Source organism: Mauremys reevesii, linkage group 6 (genome assembly GCF_016161935.1).
Source record: "Mauremys reevesii isolate NIE-2019 linkage group 6, ASM1616193v1, whole genome shotgun sequence".
Lineage (NCBI taxonomy): Eukaryota > Metazoa > Chordata > Testudines > Geoemydidae > Mauremys > Mauremys reevesii.
The window spans coordinates 66,474,276-66,497,032 of NC_052628.1; the positions used below are offsets into that span (position 1 = coordinate 66,474,276).

The 22,757-nt window shown below is 42.0% G+C and overlaps 1 protein-coding gene across 9 annotated transcripts in view; it reads left to right on the forward strand.

Annotated features, from left to right (window-relative positions):
• The window catches only part of CAMK4 (calcium/calmodulin dependent protein kinase IV), a 277,800-nt gene that overhangs the window by 181,404 nt on the left and 73,639 nt on the right, over positions 1 to 22,757 (forward strand). For all 9 annotated transcript variants that reach the window (XM_039543587.1, XM_039543578.1, XM_039543580.1 and 6 more), the window contains one exon: positions 6,030 to 6,102. In XM_039543587.1, coding sequence (XP_039399521.1) covers positions 6,030 to 6,102 — 73 coding nt within the window. The remainder of the gene's footprint in view (positions 1 to 6,029; positions 6,103 to 22,757) is intronic.

Genomic DNA, 22,757 nt, shown 5'->3' on the forward strand with positions numbered 1-22,757 from the left:
TACAGTGGAGAGCCCTTTAAACAATAAAGATTCAGTTTCTACCTAGGGGTATGTCTCATCTGTGTCTCATCTGTGCAGGTCCCATTTGCTTTGCTGGATAGCCATTTTAACCGATGCAATCTGGTTTTACCTTCAATTTGTAACATTATCACTTACAAATATTGCATTAAAAATAATCTTGATTTCTTACATTCTCAATCAGAAATTTAAGATCTAGACTAATGAGGAACTAGAACATAACTTCAGGTGACAAAGCTGCAGATAGGACAGTCCTTCAGGCTTCTTAGTGTGCACCTCTAGCTCCCATTATAACATAAACTAACAAGCTGTATGCCAGAAATAATCACTTTATCACTGTTTTTCCGCTGCACCTTCCACACACCACCCTCGCCATGCAGCCTTCATCTGTGTTTTGTCTATTTACTATAGACTGTAAACGTTTTTGGACAAGGACTTAATCTTCGTAAACAGCTCTATAGCAACGAGCACACAGGCAATATGTTAGAAACACACAATAAATACACCATGGTAAAAATAGCTAGAATTAAAAATGTGGTTGTCTGGGACATTCAATTATGAGATTTGTCCAAGATTGTTTCCCTAGTTCCCCAGATGAACCTAGCCGGGGCTCATTATGAAATAATTAATGTTCTCATGAAATGAGAGCATAGGTCTTAGCACATGCCAGTGGCCTTGAAGTAGTTCATCAGATCAGACTAATCCAGAGTAGTTTCAATGATAACAGAAATGGAGTTAAGATTGTGACAGCATTGCATTTATACATTTACAAGAGCTAATTGCTCGCCATAAAAAACAAATGATTCCAGGCTTGCATCCAAAGTCAGAGCCCAGGAGGGGAATAGGTTTATCAAATCTGAAAGTTGTGAGGGGTTGGGAGGAGGCAGGGTGGAGATTTATTGCCTCTTGAATTGTTATAAGCATGTTAAAAAGCAGCAGCAGCAAACAAAACAAAACAAAAAACATCAGTGGCTCCTAAACTATAAAATGATTTTGATTTTCAAACTGAAATTTTGCTGACCATTAGGCCAAAATATGGATCAGTGCTTCAGGCAATTTTGATCACATTTTGTGTCAGACCGTGGTCCTCAAACTGTGGGGCATGCCTCCCTGTGGGGGTGCAGAGGAACATTCAGGGGGCACATGGTGAAGCGGGGGGGGGGGTAGGGTGGGAGCGCCTCCCAGCCCCACTCCATGCCCAGCTCTGGCCCTAGGCACAGCTCAACTCCTCCCCCAATCCAGCTCTGTCCCCAGCCACAGCTCCACTCTGCCCCTGCCCAGTGAGGTGGCAAAATTTGAAGACAGTACAGAATTACTCAAGGTAGTTAAGTCCAAAGCAGACTGTGAAGAGTTACAAAGGGATCTCACAAAACTGGGTGACTGGGCAACAAAATAGCAGATGAAATTTAGTGTTGATAAATGCAAAGTAATGCACATTGGAAAACAGAATCCCAACTGTACATACAAAATGATGGATCTAAACTAGCTTTTAGCACTCAAGAAAGATCTTTGAGTCATTGTGGATAGTTCTCTGAAAACATCTGCTTAATGTACAGTGGTAGTCAAAGATAACAGAATGTTAAGAACCATTAGGAAAGGCATAGATAGTAAGACAGAAAATATCATATTGCCTCTATATAATCCATGGTATGCCCACACTTTGAATACTGTATGCAGTTCTGGTCACCCCATCTCAAAAAAGATATTTTGGAACTGGAATATGTACACAGAAGGGCAACAAAAATTACTAAGGGGATGGAACAGCTTCCAAATGAGGAGAAATTAAAAAGATTGGGACTTTTCAGCTTGGAAGAGAGGTGACTATAGGGTGACCAGACAGCAAATGTGAAAAATCGGGATGACGGTGGGGGGTAATAAGAGCCTATATAAGAAAAAGACCCAAAAATCGGGACTGTCCCTATAAAATCGGGACATCTGGTCAACCTAAGTGACTAAGAGGGAATATGATAGAGATCTATACAATCTTGACTGGTGTGAAGACAGTGAATAAGGAAGTGTTATTTATTAATTCACATAACACAAGAAGGAACGGTCACCCAATAAAAAATTTATAAGCAGTAGGTTTAAAACAAACGAAAGGAAGTATTTGCCCAACACACAATCAACCTGTGGAACTCGTTGCCAGATGTTGTGAACGCCAAAACTATAACAGAGTTAAAAAAATAACTAGATACGTTCATAGAGGATAGGTCCATCAATGGCTATTAGCCAAGATGGTGAGGGATGCAATGCCATGCTCTGGTTGTCCCTAGCCTCTGAGTGCCAGAAACTGGGAAAGGACAACAGGGATGGATCACTCAATGATTGCCTGTTCTGTTCATTCCCTCTGAAGCATCTGGCACAACCACTGTCAGAAGACAGAGAACAGAGCTAGATGGTATGACCCAGTATGGCTGTTCTTATGTTCACCAGGACTTTCTCAATGCTGACACTAAGGAATACTATAAATGACTAGAGGTCGAAGGAGTTATATTCGCAGAGGTTGTATCCTTTGCATGAGGCAGGTCTTTTCTGCCCACTTGTCATGGTACTACTGATGAAAGCTCAGCATTCTGTCAGTTCTTGAAAAATGTAGGTGATGTCTCTTATTTCTTCAACATGCTCCCAGTTGTCTAACTCAATGTTTTGCAACACTTTGGGATAATTTTGGTATGAAAGATGTAACTTTATATAAAACTGTGCTATGTTCTGTTGGTCCAAAGTGGTTATTACTATATGTGTGAACTAGTGTTTTAAAAGGGAAAAGGATTTTAGTGTGTGTGTGTTGACTGTTCATGTTCTTCAATATCATGAGACTTAAAACATCATTATTTCTTGAAATAACTGACTATAACCCTGATCCTGCAAATGCTAATGGTCCCAAGGTCTGGGAATTACAGGAGTTTCTAGTCACTGTGGTATGTAATGAGGTATATTTTACAAATTGCAATACACTTACTTATGGATAACATAAATGACAGGCTTAACTTTGGATTTCCATACTTTTGGTTTTTTCGTAAAACTGGTACAATCATTATGTTAATATTGATTTAAAAGTATCAGGGAGTCAGTAGCAGCTGGCCCATAAATAATATGTTTTACTGGTGATACAGAACCGGTCTTAAGAAGTGAACAGCTGCTGCTGTGGGATATATTTTTGGACTAGAACAGTGTGGTCTATTGGAGACATGTGCATGAAAATGGCAACACAGAGACTTTTGGCCCTCATGTATCCAGACAGTCAAAGCTATAGCATAGAAAGTAAATGATGTTTAAAAAATTAGCTCTTAAAAAAAATCTTAAAAAATCTCTAAAAAAAATAATTCAGTATATACATTAATATAAAAAAAAAAGAAAACTATTTTGAATTTTTGAATTTTTAAGAAATTCAACTGAGTAACTGAACTCTCTCTCTCTATCTCTACTCTATTACTACAGCAGTGTTTTTTTGTTGTTTTACTTGCATTGAGTGTGAGTTCACACTTTATTATATTGTGTCTCCCATTGAAGAAATATGATGAATGGAATGAGTTAGGATTATTAGGCAAGAACATGAAAAAATACATTGAAAAAATCTGCTTTCCCTTTTTTTTTTCCAGTCAAACTGATTTTTTTTTTTTTTTTCTTTTTTCTACTGCTGTAAAATAAAATATAAAATGACATTATTCAAAACAAACCCATCTTTCACTCTATATAGGGACAATAAAGGGCTACCATATTTGTTAGATCTACCCTGGTTGGTGGGTTATTACCTTTTTATAGCCATATATATTATACTGGAAGTCCCACTGACTACGTAGTAATTTTTGTCACACAGTTAGCACCTTTTTCATCAGCCCTTGTGCTGTCATAATGAAACACATCAGAGGGTGACTGTAACGGGATTCACTCACCACTCTGGCACCTTCTGCTGGCTGTCTTGGGGATTACCTCTGCATGTTAGTGTGCCTGCTTCTGGTGGTGTCTTGCTGCTGTCGCTCGTGCTCTAGGACCCACATCTCTCAAAGGTCTTTGGTATCCTCTTCAGCGACACAGCCTTCCAGCCGTGCCACATACTGTGCTCTCCCCTTTCGGGGGACTTGCAGTCTACTGTTCAGCCACTTCCCTTAGTGGCTACTGTAGCTAATTGTCTGGCCACTTCCTCGTGGCCCCAGCATCCTCTTTGCCGTTGCCTCAGGGCCTCAGCCTGCAAACTCCAGGAGCTGTTTCTCACTTTCCTGGTCCCTGCTAGGTGCACTGCTCTGTCCAGTGTGCTGGCAGTTCTCTCAGCCTTTCAGAGACAATCCTTCCTCCTGGGCTCCCAGCAGAGAACTGTCCTCCTCTCTCTTGCAGCTCCATTTTTATATGGGCCTGCTTGGCTCTGCTTGGCTGCTCCCTGCAGCCCTTCTCTGATTGGCTGTCTCCTGTGCAGCCTCCCTAGGGCTCTGTTAACCCCTTAGAGCCCAGTGTGGGGCAGGCGCCCCATCACAGTAGTTCTCACTCTGAGTGCCACACTCATCACAACAGCGCTGCTGAAATAAATACTGCAGAAGACGTATGCAAAGTGTTCCCCTCCTCAATAAATCAGATCTCAACCTTGCTCCAGGTATGTGGAAGCTTGTTCTGCCTTATCACTAAAATCAGTCACACAGCTTGCAGTCATTGATCTTACAGAAAGTATACAGCCACGCACTTCTGTGTACGGTATCTAAGACAAAAACCTGTATATGTCAGGTTGAGCTTTTAAAAATCAATATAATAATCAAACCTATTGGTCAAATGTGTTTTTGGTGTAACTCTGTAAGAGAGAAATGTTATTGGTCATAAATGCTGTGTATAGTTAGAAAATACTGGCAAGAGAACTACGGGGGGCAAGAGAATTATTGTAAGTGTTCAGTGATATAAATCTCTTAAATTTTTTGTACATAGTTTACCAGTTTATATTCAAGTAACAATATATGGCCTGAGTGCAACCAATTTGTTGTGTTGGGCTTTGAAAATTAATTCAATTTTTAAACCAAAAAAAGCTAAACGATTACAATTATTTTTTTTTTATTTTTTTTAACTGTGTTTTCATATTTTGTTTCATTCAGTAATACTAGTTTATGGTTTTCCAGAATGTCCCAGAACATGAAACCCAGAATCAGGCACCAGATATTCTGTCATTGCTGCTACCCATTTAAAGAAAAAGACATTTATATATTAATGTACCATTGTTTAAAAAGCTTCCAAAGAGGAGAACACTCTTTTAAACAAATATATTTTTCCCTAATAAAGAGATGAATGGATGTTAGAAAAGAAGATTTAGTCACCAGATCTTTCAGAGGTTCCTGGTACCAACAAAGCCCATTGAATTCACTATGAGCTGCAAGTCCTCAGCACTTTTGAAAAATCAGGCTATTAATTGTCATGAGCAATATGCACATACCGTACTGGGCTTTATGAATTAAAGAACAATAAAGTTTTGTATTGCAGTGAAGTTTCTGTGTGGACGACAGAGCAGCAGTTCTATACTCAGAAAACAAAAGAGGACAAATCAGCATATTGCAGCCTTCAGATTCTAATACCAAACACCCTAACTATTCTGTGCAGAACAGATCTTAGTGGGACATTGCAAATGGATGGCACATCATTTCTAGAAGAATGGCTTAAACTAAATAGAAATATAGGAAAGCATCCCCAAAAGGTGTTATAGATGATTTGTCTAGCTCTAAAATTCATCATCCTATAGCGTTCTAATACCTTTTCTTTGCAGACTTTATTAGTATTTATGATTTTACTTCTACAACAATATACTGGTATTTTAAAATCCTTTTTTTTATATTAACTAGGAACCACAGGTAAAGCACAGATGCATAGACCTAGCTTTAAGCATCAGAAATCTGCAATTTTGATTCTGCAGAGAGCATTGCAGCTTACCTGACGTGTCCGAATTTGACTATTTCTGATTAATTTTTTTATGAAGCATTTACCTACATTGCATGCTCATCTATATCCATGAGTCTGAGCAGTATCTCCTGGTTTCTTTCTAGGATTGTGGAAAAAGGATATTACAGTGAGCGAGATGCTGCCGATGCTGTTAAACAAATCCTGGAGGCAGTTGCTGTAAGTATTAACTAGGATCATAGGCTCAGCACATAATAATCTTTCATTTATTTGGAATAATTGCTTAATAAGTACACAGGTGCAAAAGAAGCAGCTGTTCCTTGTAACTAGTCTATACATTCATTTCTATAATAACTGTTCTATCAATCCCTCGAAAGTAGTGACATCTCAGAGGCAAAAGTGACTTTGTGACACCAATATATGCTATAATTCATCTGCTATAGTTGAATTAATGTTCTTTATCACTACCCATTTTCAGAAACCTGCAAAGTTCAATATAGGTCATTTAGGACAGAAAATGATTTGAGATTGCTGGCCCTTTTGTAGTCTTCCATTCAAATATTTGTGAAGTACATCGCTATCATTTATTTAGGATTCCTTTTTATACAGAAGAGAATGCATTACCTTTCCATCCACCATTGAGAGACTAATGGAATGAATGAATTAATAAGATTACATGGCGTGTTAGGGAAACTTGAGTGGGAGTTTCCTGCAGAGTGTAGTCATGAATAAAGGGGTTTTGCTTTATTTGCAGTCGCTGTCTGACAAATCATAGAATATCAAGGTTGGAAGGGACCTCAGGAGGTCATCTAGTCCAACCCCCTGCTCAAAGCAGGACCAATCCCCAACTAAATCATCCCAGCCAGGGCTTTGTCAAGCAAGGCCTTAAAAACCTCTAAGAAAGGAGATTCTACCATCTCCCTAGGTAACCTATTCCAATGCTTCACCACCCTCCTAGTGAAAAAGTTTTTCCTAATATCCAAACTAAACCTCCCCCACTGCAACTTGAGACCATTACTCCTTGTTCTGTCATCAGGTACCACTAAGAACAAATTAGATCCATCCTCTTTGGAACCCCCTTTCAGGTAGTTGAAAGCAGCTATCAGATCCCCCCTCATTCTTCTCTTCTAAATAATCCCAGTTTCCTCAGCCTCTCCTCATAAGTCATGTGCTCCAGCCCCCTAATCATTTTTGTTGCCCTCCGCTGGACTCTTTCCAATTTTTCCACATCCTTCTTGTAGTGTGGGGCCCAAAACTGGACACAGTACTCCAGATGAGGCCTCACCAATGTCGAATAGAGGGGAATGATCACGTCCCTTGATCTGCTGGCAGTGCCCCAATTTATACAGCCCAAAATGCCATTAGCCTTCTTAGCAACATACTGTCCATACTGTGGACTCATATCCAGCTTCTCGTCCATTTTAACCCCTAGGTCCTTTTCTGCAGAACTGCTGCCTAGCCATTTGGTCCCTAGTCTGTAGCAGTGCTTGGGATTCTTCTGTTCTAAGTGCAGGACTCTGCACTTGTCCTTGTTGAACCTCATCAGTTTTCTTTTGGCCCAATCCTCTAATTTGTCTAGGTCCCTCTGTATCCTATCGCTACCCTCCAGCATATCTACCGCTCCTCCCAGTTTAGTGTCATCTGCAAACTTGCTGAGAGTACAGTCCATGCCATCCTCCAGATCATTAATGAAGATATTGAACAAAACCGGCCCCAGGACCGACCCTTGAGGCACTCCACTTGATACCGGCTGCCAACCAGACATGGAGCCATACCACTGGCCCAACTGGCCCAACTGGAGCCCAACGATCTAGCCAGCTTTCTATCCACCTTATAGTCCATTCATCCAATCCATACTTCTTTAACTTGCTAAAGTCAAGGAATAACACGTCCACTGCTTTTCCCTCATCCACAGAGCCAATTATCTTGTCATAGAAGGCAGTTAGATTAGTCAGGCATGACTTGCCTTGCTGAATCCATGCTGACTGTTCCTGATCACTTTCCTCTCCTCTAAGTGTTTCAGAATTTATTCCTTGAGAACTTGCTCCATGATTTTTCCAGGGACTGAGGTGAGACTGACTGGCCTTTAGTTCCCTGGATCCTCCTCTTTACCTTTTTTAAAGATGGGCACTACATTAGCCTTTTTCCAGTCAACCAGGACCTCCCCCAATCACCATGAGTTTTCAAAGATAATGGCCAATGGCTCTGCAATCACATCCGCCAGCTCCGTTAGCACCGTCCCCATGGACTTGTGCTCATCCAGCTTTTCTAAATAGTCCTGAACCACTTCTTTCTCCACAGAGGGCTGGTCACCTCCTCCCCATGCTGTGCTGCCCAGTGCAGTGTCTGGGAGCTGATCTTGTTCGTGAAGACAGCCAAAAAAGCACTGAGTACATTAGTTCTTTCCACATCCTCTGTCACTATGTTGCCTCCCTCATTCAGAAAGGGGCCCACACTTTCCTTGACTTTCTTCTTGTTGCCAAATGTTCCTTCATGTATGTTGACATGTATGTAGAGGTCTCTAAACAAATCACATACAGCCTTAGGGGACTGCTCAATAGAGAACATACAAGCAAGATGGATTATGGGGAGACAAGTAGTTTAGGTTGCAACAGAATGTCTGGTTAAAGCTAAATTCTCAACCCTCTCAAAAATAAACATGCAGGGTGACCCCAGATGGGCACCTAGGGGCCCAGGGTAAAGTTTGTGGTGCAAATTTAGTCATTTGGTCAAGGAGTTCCCAAAGACACAGCCCTCTTCCCCATATTGTATACTCCTAAAATTTCAAATTTTCTTATAATGGTTTCTTGTGCAGAAATATGGGAAAAAACTATATGCAATAATCACGTGAAACTTCCTCGGCTCCTTGGTCTGTCCCTGCTGAGATCTAGTGTCCAGTACCAGAACAAGGCTCTGAGTCAAATTAATAAGTTGCTAGACTTTATTTCTGGTTCCATGGAGTAGCGTAGCAATAGTGAGACCACTGCAGTCCTGCATGGACCAATACCACTGTACACAGGCTTCCAGCTAGTGTGGGGTGAGAAAGAGAGACCAACTTCCCCACAAACATTGTGTAGCTTAGGGAAAGCTGTCCAGGACTAGGGGCCAAGAGACCAGTTCAAGTTTCGTCTTCTAATCACTGCTGTTAATTTCTGTGCCGTTCATAACTCACATATCCCCCTATCAGCAAGAACAAGGTGCTTAGCAGCTCCAAGAAAGCCAGCCCAGACCCCCACAAAGATGTTTCTGAATCAAGCCCCTTTCACTACACTCACTTTTTCTAATGGTAAAGTTAACATGCAAAAACATGTTTTATGTGGAATAACATTCCAGACACTCCACAATGCCCCGTGCACCTTGTGTTCTTCTAGAAATGATATGTCAATTCCAAAAGCTCAGATATTCTGCAACCAGAAAATATAACATTAAGGTTCCACTTACAAGATCATTAGTATAATAAGAAAAAACAAAACACCAATTTTAGAAAACCAGGCAATGCAGAGTTACTGACAGTTCCTATGCACCAGTCACACAACTTTAACCCTGCCTCCTTTGATTCCTGCCCGAAGGAGGAGCTCAGCAGCACCTTATTCCTTCTTAAGTGTTTTTTTTGTACAGTGTGATCTCTGCCAACTATTTGCAACTACTTCCCAGATCAGTGGTGTACCATAGACCACTGTGATGGCCCATGGAAGTGCATTGATAGGAATAATGATTTTGGGTTGTGATGGATATACAGAAATTGATGGGACAGATAAATTACTGTGCTGTTTCCTGTTGTCAGCCCCATGAAGGGCAGTTACTTTGACACTTCCTACTTACCACAACCTTAACTGAATTGACTGGTTTTCTTACATTGGTATTTTGCTTGTTATGGTACACTGATGCTTTTAAAGGGGGCTTAGAACTCAGCATTTCCTAGTTTCCCACCATCTAAGTTTTTGAAATTGTCCCCTCACATTCTAGAAGGTTACAAGGTTTGTAAAGGGCACTACGAAGTGCCTGGAACCTTAACTCCACCTTAACAAAGATTTTATTTCCTCTGTGTTAATAGAGTTTAGCTGAGACAAGGCAATTTGCAGGTCTAGATTTCATAACGGTTTCATAGAAATTGGGGTGCTCTGAGGATTTCCTCATTTTTATTGCATTAAAATTGTCCTGGAGCTTTGTTGAAACACGCTTTTACTGTATAATAACTTCAGATCTTCTGCCTCCTATTAAAGATTTTTAACCACATTGGGAAGGTGATGTATTTATCCCATAAGCAATGAGCTAAACACCCTTTTGCTTGGTAGATATGCAGGGGTTCAGGCTCCATATGAAAAATTTCACTTGTTCTCTTGGATTAACAGACAGGTGTCTGGGTAGCAGAATCAGAAGGGGAAGCAGAGGAAAAAAAAAGGGACACAGTATAAAAAATGTGGTGGTCATCTGAGTTTCACAAGAATTGACGAGTTCTGCTAAAACTAGATTTTGCCACCCACATTCAGTGAAACTATTCACTGATGGTGAAATCCTGCCTCCTTTTTGAAGTCTGTGAGTTTGGCCATTGACATCAGTGGGGCCAGGATTTTCCTATATGAGTAAAAGTGAGATAATTGGGCCTGAAGTGATTGTCTTGTCTACACTTTCTTTTAAATAAGCCAAGTTAAACACTAGGTTCACATTGTTTTTCTGTTCTCTGTAGATAGTGCATCTCTCTGAAAACAATTCCTTTTCAGCTTGATAAATACAACTCAGTAAACTGATAATATTGATTTTTCTTTCTATACCTCTGGTGTGTGAAATGGAGGCCAAAGTACTGCAATTTTGACCTTGCAAAACAAGTGAATTTTCTGAGTGCATATTGTTTCCAATCAAAAGGTGACATTTCTAAATGCAATCATCAAAGTAAATATAGGTTAATAAATGTTATAAAATATGAATTTTGCAGAACAGTGTTTTGATTACTGTTATCAGAGGATGGGTCCATAGATTAGATGTCCTTGTCTAAATATCTTTTAACGAATAAAAGTTAAATCCTCAGATATATGTTTTATGGGAAACTAGTCTGTGTAATCCTTTGTTGATGCAGTTATTGGATAGCAAGCACTACAGCTGGCCAGATAGTGGGGAAATGTATTTGTGATCGTGTTTGTGAAATATGATTCACTATGTGCTTTTCCTGATTTGTCATCCAATCAGACAGCAGAAACAAAAATGTGACTTTTATGAGATGTAATAACAAATATTAAAAAACAGTAGTGCTCAATTTGAGGATAATAACTAGGTTAGACTTTGTCTGGGAAAGCAATTGAACAAAGTATCATTAGTAACTAATTCTGAAAAAGTGAGATCAGTTTGTGGATTGTTCATCAACAGAAAAATGGGCTAAACTCATTGAATAAGGTTTTTTTTCTTATATATAATTTATCCAACTGTAGAAAATACACAGAACAAAATGTTCTCTGGAAACAGAGCAGGATGGAAGGGAAGACCACGCATGCTTAAAACGAGAAAAGTACAATATATTTGTCTAACATAAAACTGATTTAATGGAATACATCATGTATTACTATAAAATTATTCAATGTACTATAAAAGGGGATTTATATGTATGTTATATTATGTAATAAATGTATGCAGTGTTTAAATATATTATAATAATAATCAAAACAATATATATAACCCATGACCTAGCTGCAGGCCGAGGAGGCCTATTGGTGGCTCAAGATGAGGGTGAAGACCTGAACTCTGGGGTGGTAGAAAAAAGAAAGCTGAGGCTGTAGAGGAAAAATGATAAGTGGAGTGTAGGTGGGGTAATAAATGACTGAACTGCTTGTTTCCTGGTTTGGGAGGATATGCAGTACTACAGGGCCTCTCCTGTCACCAGAGTGGCCTAGGCTACATGTTCTGTGCTGTACCTCTGGCACAGCACAAAATCTTGGTAAGAGGAAGAAAAACTACAGACTGGCTTCCGTTGTTCAGTGTTTTAGGGGATCCAAGGCTTCTGTTAGTTCCAGCCTTCCTCTAAATGTGATGACTTTGTAGTGTGAATCCATATCCTGTCCTCTGCAAGAATAGTAGCATTCCTGTATTGTACATAAATTATTTTGCTGCTCAGCACTATTTGCCATATGTTATGGCAACAGGGTGGCTTTCCCTGTAAGGGATAGACAGTCTGGGCTCCCTAGCCCTGATTACTGAAAGAGGTACAGGCAGGGGCGGCTCTAGGAATTTGGCCGCCCCAAACAGGGCGGCATGCCGCAGTGGGCTCGCTGCCGGTCCCACGGCTCCGGGGGACCTCTTGCAGACGCGCCTGCGGAGGGTGCGCCGGCAGGGTGGCAGGCGGCTCCAGTGGACCTTCCGCAGTCATGACTGCGGGAGGTCCACCCGAGCCGCGGGACCAGCAAACCCTCCGCAGTCATGCCTGCGGGAGGTCCGCTGGTCCCGCGGCTCCGGTGGACCTCCCGCAGGCATGACTGCGGAAGGTCCGCCGGAGCCGCCTGCCACCCTGCCGGCAAAATGCCGCCCCAAGCGCGCACTTGGTGCGCTGGGGTCTGGAGCCGGCCCTGGGTACAGGTGATTCCCCTATAAAGAGCAGCTGGAAGTTGCAGAGAGGGGAATGTTCGGGAAAGCAGAGACTGCTAGGAATGAGATTTGGGACAATGGCCACGGGCTAATGGATCCATAAACAGGGGAATCTCAAGTAAGAGTAGAGATGTTTTTACTTCTTTATTTGACACTGGTGCAACTACTGCTGGAATACAATGGCCAATTCTCATGTCCCTAATTCAAGAAGGATGTAGATAAATTATAGAGAGGGTTCAGAAAAGACCCATGAGAATGATTAAAGGATTAGAAAACATGCTTTACAACAATAGACTCACAAAGTTTAATCTATTTAGCTTAACAAAGAGAAAGTTATGGAGTGACTTGATTATAGTTTGTAAGTACCTACATGGGAACAGCTATTTAATAATGGGCTCTTCAGAAAGGTATAACACAGGAGTTGAGTAAATATGGGCAAACATAAACTGGGATGCAGCTGCTTAGAAATACCACAGATGTACCTTTCCACCACAATCCCCACTTCAGCTGCAGCAGCAGCCCTTCACTGTGGTACTGTGAGACTTTGCAAGTGCTCTGGACTTAATACCAACACAGGTAATGCAGTGGACTTAATATCTAGGCTGCCTCTGAATGAGCTTTAATGCTAATGTCAGTTTGAGGAAAAAGGACTAAGTAAAATATATGTCTGTGCCATCCATGTCCCTGCATTTGCGGGCATTGCTCTGCTTGTACTTAATAATCCCTGCTTTGTATAGTAATTTGTGCCACAGCAAATCACTGTCTGTGTGTTTAATTCTTCCCCCCTCTCTTCCTCTTGGAATCCATCTTGACTCATAGGAGTTAGGGTGTGGGGAGGAGAGGAAGAGGGACAAAGGCAAAATGGAGCAGATTCTGCCTTCCACTGAAGCTTGGCAAGTCAGCCCCATCCCACAGCATGTGCCATCATTAATGAGGTTGGTCTTAAACAGGCAAAGCCCCACCCCCATCGCATAATATCACTAATAACAATAGCAAATATCTCTACACACTCTGCTTCCTACCCAACTGCAGAAATGCAGATCATCCTGGGTCCTTCCTGTCACCTCTTCATTGTAGAGTTCCTAGGGGTCTGGCACAAGAAACTCCTGAGTGTGCCCCACAGTGGCATATGGGCAGGCATCAGCTCTGTGTGGGTACTCCCTTTGCCTCTAGTCTCTGCTGAGGCTGCCTTACTTCCTCTATGACCTCTTCCTCCTTCAAAAGGCCATCCAGCAGGAAAGTGTGGTCTGTGCTTGGGGTGGGGCCAAGCATCCAGTCAAACTCTTTGTAGAATGGGCATGATTTTGGTAATATGCCAGGTGTGGCGTTGTGATCCTTGACTTTCCTGTACATGGTCTTCAGGAGTCTGATTTTTCTCCTGCAATGAGATCCTATCTGCTGAATTCTGCTGCTGCCAGCCGTTTGGAAATTCCCTCTTAGAACTGCTGATTTTCTCTAAATGATGGGTGTAACTGACCTCACACCAGAGGGTCACCAGAAGCTTGATGTCAGTTTCTCACCACCTGGCCGCATGATGGGAGAAGAATCTCTCAGATGGCATCTCTGTTCAAATGCTGTGGAAGCGCAGAAGAAATGTAGTAGCCAATGTGGAGTTTAAACACCAGCCCAATTCAGGTGACTTTGGTGCAGAAGAAGGCGGGAGGTAGAAAGGGAGAGGACAAGAAAAATTGACCCAGGTGGAATTGTGGGAAGGCATTGGAGGAGTAACAGTTCCTGGGTATTTCTACCCTGCATCCTCACTGTAAAGTAGATGTGTTGCCAGCCCAGAAGTAGGCAAAAACTTGGCTCAAACCTATGCCTTCAACCTTGTATGTTAATCTGGGTTTAAGGCACCCTCAAACCTGGATGGGAGATTTTTCTAGTGGGGTTAGAGGCTTAATAAGCCCTACAGTCTTCCATTCCACTCCCAGGAATGTGGACCACTACTAAAGTCTGTTGGTCTTTGAGTTCAAGGAACTTGGAATGCACTTAATAGTATGCCACATGATGATTGAATACAGTGTATTTCCCTTACACTGACTAAACAATGGGTTAAGGGAATGGCCAGTTGTGAAAAGACTAAATGACTGGGCTAGTATTGTTTGAAAGCCCATTCACCGTAGTTAAGAAGCGTGAATTGGTGTTTGCTTGCATAACCTTCACACTGGTGACCTTTTGCTCACTTCATGCTGCTTTCCGATCTTTTATGTCTGCAGACTGAGGCACTCTTCTCTTAATGTAGTCTAAATTGAATTTATACACTCAGCACTGTGACTATCTCCCAGCACAATATATTTGTATGAGCTACTCTTAAGTGAGACAATTACTTTATGAACACATTTCTGTTCACATCAAAGGGTACCAATTAAGTGGATTCTACAGTATTTAATTGTTAGGTCCTTTTGGCGAAGTATGATTGTGTTTTGTTGCAAAAAAGATGTTGCCAGAATTTGAAAGACTGGGGACCAGGTCCTCTACTTGAGTAAATTGTTTGTAAGTTATATGATGTCAGTTGAGCTGTGACAGTGTACAATAGCTGAGGATCTGGCCTCAGAAGAGTCTGAGTAGCCATTCCTCCACTGTGTACAAGAATGCCTGCATTTATCAAGTCGTAATGTACAGGCAGTGGTTGAGCTTTGATATCTTTCATGAAGCAGTTTGTATCTAGATCTTTGTGGCGACACTTGAGATACTCTTACAATGAACACAAAAGGTCCAAACCAGAATTTTGAATCTACACTTCAAGAATCTGCAATACATAAACTGTGATCTTTTGTTGCTGAGCAACTTGCTGCTGTTGGTTCTGAGCCATCCACTCATTCAGGTCCAGGTTGTTCCCAGCAAGGCAGGCTCCTCCTGACTCTCCACCTTGATGTACCTGAAGATCTGGGTGACTCAGGCCTCTCCCTTCATTGGAGGGGGAGATCACGCCCACATTCTCCATCACACGTGACCATGCACTCTTCAGGGTCCCAGACATACCACAGGGCAGGCTTGAGTCGGGTGCAAGAAGTCCACAGAGTTTGATGCAGTTCCCCACACCTCTCCTGGGCAGGAGTTCCCTGCAACAGTGTCTGCAGGCCCCTCAGGCCTCTCCCAGCCTGGCCAATCATCCTTTTATAAACAAGCAAAGAAAAATAGTCCCAAGACAAAACTCAGCAGTCCTGGGCCAGGCTTTCCTTCCTCTGGAGAGGCTCTGGCAGTCTGCAATCTGCAGAGGTCCTGGGCTGGCCCTTTCCCTCAGGGATTCCAGGAGCAAAGGACAAGAGGTCTATTCTCCTCCCTGGTCAGCCAGCAACTGAGCTACTCCTCCCCTTTTAACCACCACTTTCTTAACTGACCGTGAGTGCAGGTTTAGTGGGGCTGAGTGGGCCCATAACAGCTCATTACCCTTGCTGGCTCAGTGTAGGGTTGGTATACCCCATCATGCAACAGTACAAACTTTGATGTCCTGGACAAATGCCAGTATGGATAATAACGTTCTACTGGCCTATTCTTCTCCTTGTATTTTCTGTTGGATAAGTTATTGTTCACTTCTAGGGTTACCATATGTCCCATTTTGGCCGGGACAGTCCCTTTTTCAAGCCATGTCCTGGCCATCGCAACTTTTTTGGCAAAACTGGGCATTTGTCCTGTTAACTCTTGCCAACTGGACAAATGCCCAGTTTTGCCAAAAAAGTGGGGTGTGACTCCTAGCAGGGCACAGAGGAAAATGAGGGGTGAGTGGCTTGGGCCGCGCCAGCCCCGCCTCATGTGTGAGCAGGCAGTGGCGTGGCCTCATGCTGGCCCCACGTAGAGGGTGGGGGAGAGAGAGGAGGGCCTTGGGCAGGGGGAGAGGGGCTTGGGCTGGCCCCACACACCAGGGAGGGGAGGAGAGGAAGGTCCCCTAGATGGTCCTGCACGGTGTCCCATTATCCCTTTGGGAAAATATAATCGCTTCCTATTCTATTCACTTCCTATTCTAAACTGTTTACTGATGCTGTGTTTATCCTGAGAAAGGGCTGCATGGGCATGAAGTGATCTCTCTAGATTGTATGTCAGTTTAATATGCAAAGTGCCTCAACGTGGAACATACTATAGACACAGGATTATTTATTACTTTAGTGCCAGGCTGCCAGCCATGACTTTAGCACTTTTCATGTCTAAGATTATTTGTCCCAGTATATACAGCTCAGCACCCCAGTAATTCTTTGTAGTCTGGGCTCTGTCTCTGTCTGCAGTCGTCCTTCTAAGCTTCTGATGTGTGTGCTCTCATAGGGAAACTTCTACAGATACAACTTGTCATGCGCTGCCAGCAGCAGTCTGTTTCTCTTCTCTTTCTCCTTACAGTCTCTCACTAGATTCTACTCACTGCATTCTCTAGCTCTTTTCAGTCTCCTGAAGCACTTGTCGGTGAAGGAACTCAATATGAAATTTGAAGAATAGGACAGATATCTCCTGTAAGCCAACACTCATCTCCTAACCACAGGAGGAGGACTGAGAGAAAAATCCCTTGGAACTAGTATACTCCGTAGAGGAGGGAAAAGAACCCTTCCCAAGTCTGCCTGCTGCAAAGGGAAAGTGTGGCAAAGACTCTGTCCCCTGGCTGCATAAAGAGGACTAGAAATCCCTGCCACTGGCTCATCCTTCTCTCACTCCCCCTTGGCCTCACGTGGATTAACAAAAAGACCCTCCTGCCCTGGCAGCTCTCCACCCTAAGCATAATAAGAAAGAGAAAAAAAGGACACACATTCCTGTGTGTGACCAAGCATTCACTTCTCATTTGGCCCTAGATAATTGTACTGTTACAGCTTACAATGGGTGTAATGATGCTGCCTTTGGTGGGACAGTTTTGTGAGTATCAATTCAGGACAATTGCTTAGAGCAGGGCAGTTACAGCCCAAGGCTGGGGTTTCTTCACCTCTAAGGCACACCAAACCGGACAGACAGAGAGGACTTTGGTTTTACCTCATTGGCTAACCATAATTCACACAAGCAATTCCCTTAGACCAGGGGTCAGCAAGCTCTGGCACGCGGCTCAATACATAAAATATGTATTTTATAAAATGAAATGGCATTAGTATTGCATACAAATATTTGTTTTTCTGAAACCAAAAGATACTTAAGATTTCATGTGTTGCACCTTATAAAACTGAAATCTTGTATGTATAACACTGCAGATGGTTCAGAAGCTCAAAATAAAGTTGTCAGAAGTACAGGAGATTTGTTGCACTGTGTACTCAGTGAAGAGGTTACAGGAGCATTGTGGGCTGTGCTGGGAACACCAGTTGCAATAGAATAGTTATAGTGGAAGTGGGTTTGGTCTGTTCCATCATTGCAGAATTACAGTGTGACCCAATATTGTGGTTTTCTGGTGTTGGAAACACATGAGGTGCCAGTGTGAACACTTTTGTGGTTTCGATATGAGGTGCGTTACAAAGGTGAAAATTTTCTAACTTAGACCTAGTTAGTGAGGAAATAGGAGCAAATGGGTCCAGTCACTCAGATGGGTCCAGCCATCCATTTCTTGTGGGCCCAACATCCGCTGGGTGCCATACATTTACCTGGAGATGTTTTCTGAGAGGGTGCCCTAGTGGCCTTCTGGCTTTGGGGCCAGCTGGCCGTTCCATCTTTTTGAGCTCTTCAGGATGTGCTTCTCTGTGCCGAGATGTTCCAGTTTAGTGAAATATTTGAGAACATGCTAGTCTTGTCCTCCACATCATCCCTAGAGCATCTGTTGGCTCTGCCTGCAGTCCAGCATTAGGAAGCTGCATAAGAACAAATGTGACGTAAATTAGGCTTTTTATAAAAAAATATTAACAGATTTGGATTAAACTCACAAGAAGGCTCAAGATCTTTAAAAGTTTTGTTAGGATGGTGCAACGATCCAATAGGCTCTGGGTTTTATCGGCATTTTAGGTGTGTTCATGCATAGACTGTAAATTACAGTGTTCTCATACATCTTAAGGAGTCTCCTGACAATACTTCTATTCCAGTGGCTCTAAAGTAAAGCGAGTCTAAATATCACAAATTTGCATTAATTAAAAATTCAAATTATTTTTCATTTACATTCTGTTGTGTTTCCTTACTGTTTTATCAATAGGAACTTTTAATGAAGCTAACCCTTGATTATTTGTCAGAAGCTGGGAATGGGCGCCAGGGCATGGATCACTTGATGTTTACCTGGTCTTTTCATTCCCTCTGAAGCACCTGGTATTGGCCACTGTCGGAAGATGGGATACTGGGCTAGATAGACCTTTAGTCTGACCCAGTATGGCCATTCTTATGTACTTATGTATTTGGGAGAAATATCTTTTTTTTCCCCCTTGTTGAATGGAAATAAATAGCAATAGCAGTGAATAAATAGCAAACCATTAACAAGACTGGAAATGTCTAATTTTGACATTACTTACCTGGTTTAATTAATTTTGCAAATGTGAGAAAGTCAGTTAGAGTTGGGTGCGTAATACAAATTTTACTTACTCACAGGAACACTGCAATACTTCACTGACCTCTAGCTATTCAGCTAACTGCAACCACCATGTGGAATGTTGTCATTACAGCAAATAATGCCCCCGACAACTGAATTTAACAAGATACCTAATATCAGATGAGGAGGCTGGTGCGTTAGTCACACAAGTGCCCACAAGTAATCAGGCATCTGAATTTGAGGCAACTGTGCCTCTTGCTGCCTCTCTAGTGGTCCCTTGTGTGCTGAACTTACAGACGGAAAATACATCTTCTTGGGGCTGATTCATTGACAAGGAAGCATAGGAGTGTACTGAATTTTTAATTGCAATATTTGGTTGAATAGCAAATAGGTGGATGGTATTGAGCTTCAGAACGATTACCTGAATAGTGGGTAAAGCAATACTGTAAATTGTGCATTCACATATTCTATTTAGAGTCCTAGAGTTTAAGGCTAGGAGAGACCATGAGATCATCTAGCCTGATCATCTGTCACAGGCCACCAGCATCACCCAGAACCCACACGCTAACCCAACAACCAAAATGAATCCAAAGTTTTGCAGCTTCAGGAGATTAAACTATTATGTGCCACAGGGAGAGAATAGGAGGACCAACGTGCACCAGTGCTTGAGGCCCCCGGAATGTAAAGGAAATATTTAAGTGACATATACCCAGATAATCCTGGCAAGTGACCAGGCACCCACATACTACAGAGGAAGGTGAAAACCCCCAAGGCCTCTGCCAAACTGACCTGGGGGGAAATTCCTTCCTGACCCCACATATGGCCATGAGTTAGACCCTGAGCATGTGAGCAGGAACCAGCCAGCCAAGCATCTGAGAGAGAGAGAGAGTGCTCATGCCACCTCAGAGCACTGGCCCACCCCACTCAGTGTCCCATCTCCAGCCCTGGCCATCTGCTAATGCTTCAGAGGAAGGAGATTTAAAAAAAAAAAAAAAAAGCCTCCCAGAATACATTTTTTGGGGGGGGGCGGGAAGGGCAGAATCTCTTCAAGACTCCTTCCGGTGGCCAGCTGAAACCGTGAAATATGAGATTTAGGAACATAGGACATAAACCAGAAGTGAGCCACAGGGCTGTTGAGTCCTGTCCCCTAGTATCACAAACAACCCCGTCATACAATTGCACTCAAAAATTTGTCCAACTCTCTAATCAAACTAGTAAAGTTGTTTGTCCCTACAACTTCTGTTTGGAGGCTGCTCCAGAACCTCAGTCTTCTGATGGTTAAAAACCTCCTAATTTCCAGCCTCAATTTGTTCATGGACAGTTTATATTTTGATTATTTATTGTAGTGGAAAGTTAGTAATAACCACCAATCCGAATCATTATTCATACGCAAACTCATAGAACAGAACATTTTTGTTAGATGTTACTTAAGCTATTATATTTTGTTAATAACTCTCTAAAATCGTAATTGCACTGTAAAAGGGTGGCAGGCCTTCAGTTCTGCTTGAACAAATGTGCACATGCAGTTTGTGCGCCTGACTTACCTGTGCCGATATCAGATGGGTTCATGGGGAAATCAGGTATTTGCTTGTATGCATGTCCAGCTACGCATTTAATTGGCATTGTATCTGTGCAGTACCTGATTTGCATGGGCACATTAGTTGTTTGCATACACACACTAGCTGAATCTACATATAGCTTTGAAAATTTGGCCCAAAATATCCATTTTTGATTAAGTTTACCAAACTTTCTGTATACTTTTAAACACAATTAAAGCTTATTTCAAATCCATTTTATTGATATTAAGGCAGGTACATATATTCTAAAAAGATACTTTTTATTAATTGATTAATTGTTTTGGTTTCTGAAAAATAATAATTGGATTAATGCATCTTGGAAACCTTAAAAATTTACTATACTACTTGTTACTTGGCATGCCTGGGGCAGCCCTCAATGGAAATGCCAAGGTCAGGGCAGGCTGCAAAAGGGACAGCAGATACTCCCAAGACTAGTGGGTAACACTAAAGGTAAACTCCCCAACTAGTAACAAACTGTGCTTCTGATTCCCCCACACTGGTCATCAAGAAGCACAAAAGAAATCACACAGCCCCCTTTATTGCATTCTAGTCCTGGCTCCCAGCCAGCATCTAGGTCCAGTACAGTGAGAAGTTATTTTCAAACTCTACTTACTATACAAAATGTTCTTCTGACCCCAAAGGGTCAGCCATGTTACCAGGTCAGTATAGGTTTGGATCTTACCCAAAATACCACACTGCCAGCCAATCCTTTAGTGTCTAAAACTAAAGGTTTATGATAAAGAAAGAACAAGAAAAGAGATGTAAAATGATAGAACAGTCACATATATACAAAGACTTCAAAGTCCACCAGGTTCCTAACAGTATTGGTGAGTTTGCTGGCTTGAAAGTCCCTTTGGAACACATCCACAGCTTGGATGGGTCATTCAATCCTTTGTTCAGAGCTTTGTTTGTAGAAAGGTTACTCCAAAGGTAAGAAGCAGGAATGAAAACAAAAAGCAGAAGATGCAGATGCCTTTTATAGTCTTTTGCCATGCAGCTTGTGCTTTCTTTGTTCCAAACCCAAGCTGCCCGGCACATGACATGGAAGCCTTAGAGTTCTGTCCATAGGCTTGCCTCTGCATGAGGGAGTCATAAGGTGTATCTCCTGCCTTCTCTCAATGGGTCAGTTGTATAGCTGATGGTCTTAAAGGGCCATCAAGCAAGCGAGGCTGTGCTGATGCCAAACTGTCCTGGGGGGTGTCACCCAGAAGCATAGCACAAGTTTTGTAATACAGACATACACACATACCCATAACCCAAAATACAAAGGTGATACAAACATATAGACAAGACTATCATATTTGGCAAATTATAACGTTTTTGCAGATACCTTACATGGCATATCTGGCATAATTCATTGTAATTTTATAATATTGGTATTCATAATATCTAAAGTGTTCCTCAAATTCCATACAGTGTCATACTACTGACCTAGGAAGCTAAGATAATGTACTGTCTTTGACTGAGTGGTTAACCAATATTTAGGGCCTTGCCACGTGTTTCTGTTAGGAGGAGAAATGGATGATACAAGTTACGTGTATTCTTTGCTGCAATCCTGTTTATTTACAAAGTATGTACAGTAAGTCCTGTTTCCCTGAACACAGTAGAAACAATCACAATTAGCTTCCTTGCTCACAATTTCCAAGTCTGACCCTCCAATCAGTTCTGTGCCCCAAGGAGCTTTGTCTCTTTGAGCATGGCCCTGAGAAGGAACACAACTGCTTCTATCACTGACTGCTCGCTTTCTTTTCTGTTGCACTCAGACAGCATGCCAAACCATCCCCAGTTTCTGTATTTGCAATCAAGAAACCTCTCTGCCCACACAGCTTAGCTTCTGAACAGGCCTTGCCATGCTGCCCATTGCCTTGTGTGATGTTGTCTGCTGTTTCCAGCTATCGCAATTCATTTAACCTGAAGGAAGGGTGCCAAGCACACCCATTAGCTTTAAACAGGTCTGTGATTGTCTATAGATCAAATACCCATCAATAATACCTTCCAGCATAGTGACATGTAAACCTTCATTATGCGTTCTATCTGCTTCTTTTAGGCTAACTTTGCTGACAAAATGATAGTTTCAAAATGCAGGTTCAAAGTGGCAGTGGTCATAATGACTGGCATCCTGTGTGTCAAAACATTTGTGAATTGTGAATTTCAAAGAAATGTCTGACCTGAAGATGTGTGTACAAGTGATTATAACTTTCAAAAAGTTCAGAACACCCATCTTTTCTCTATGCAAATTTATGCAGAAAATGTCGAGAGAGATACCAATTGTTCTTACTGAGTTAACAAGTTTTGATAATTGACACATGCTCTGATTC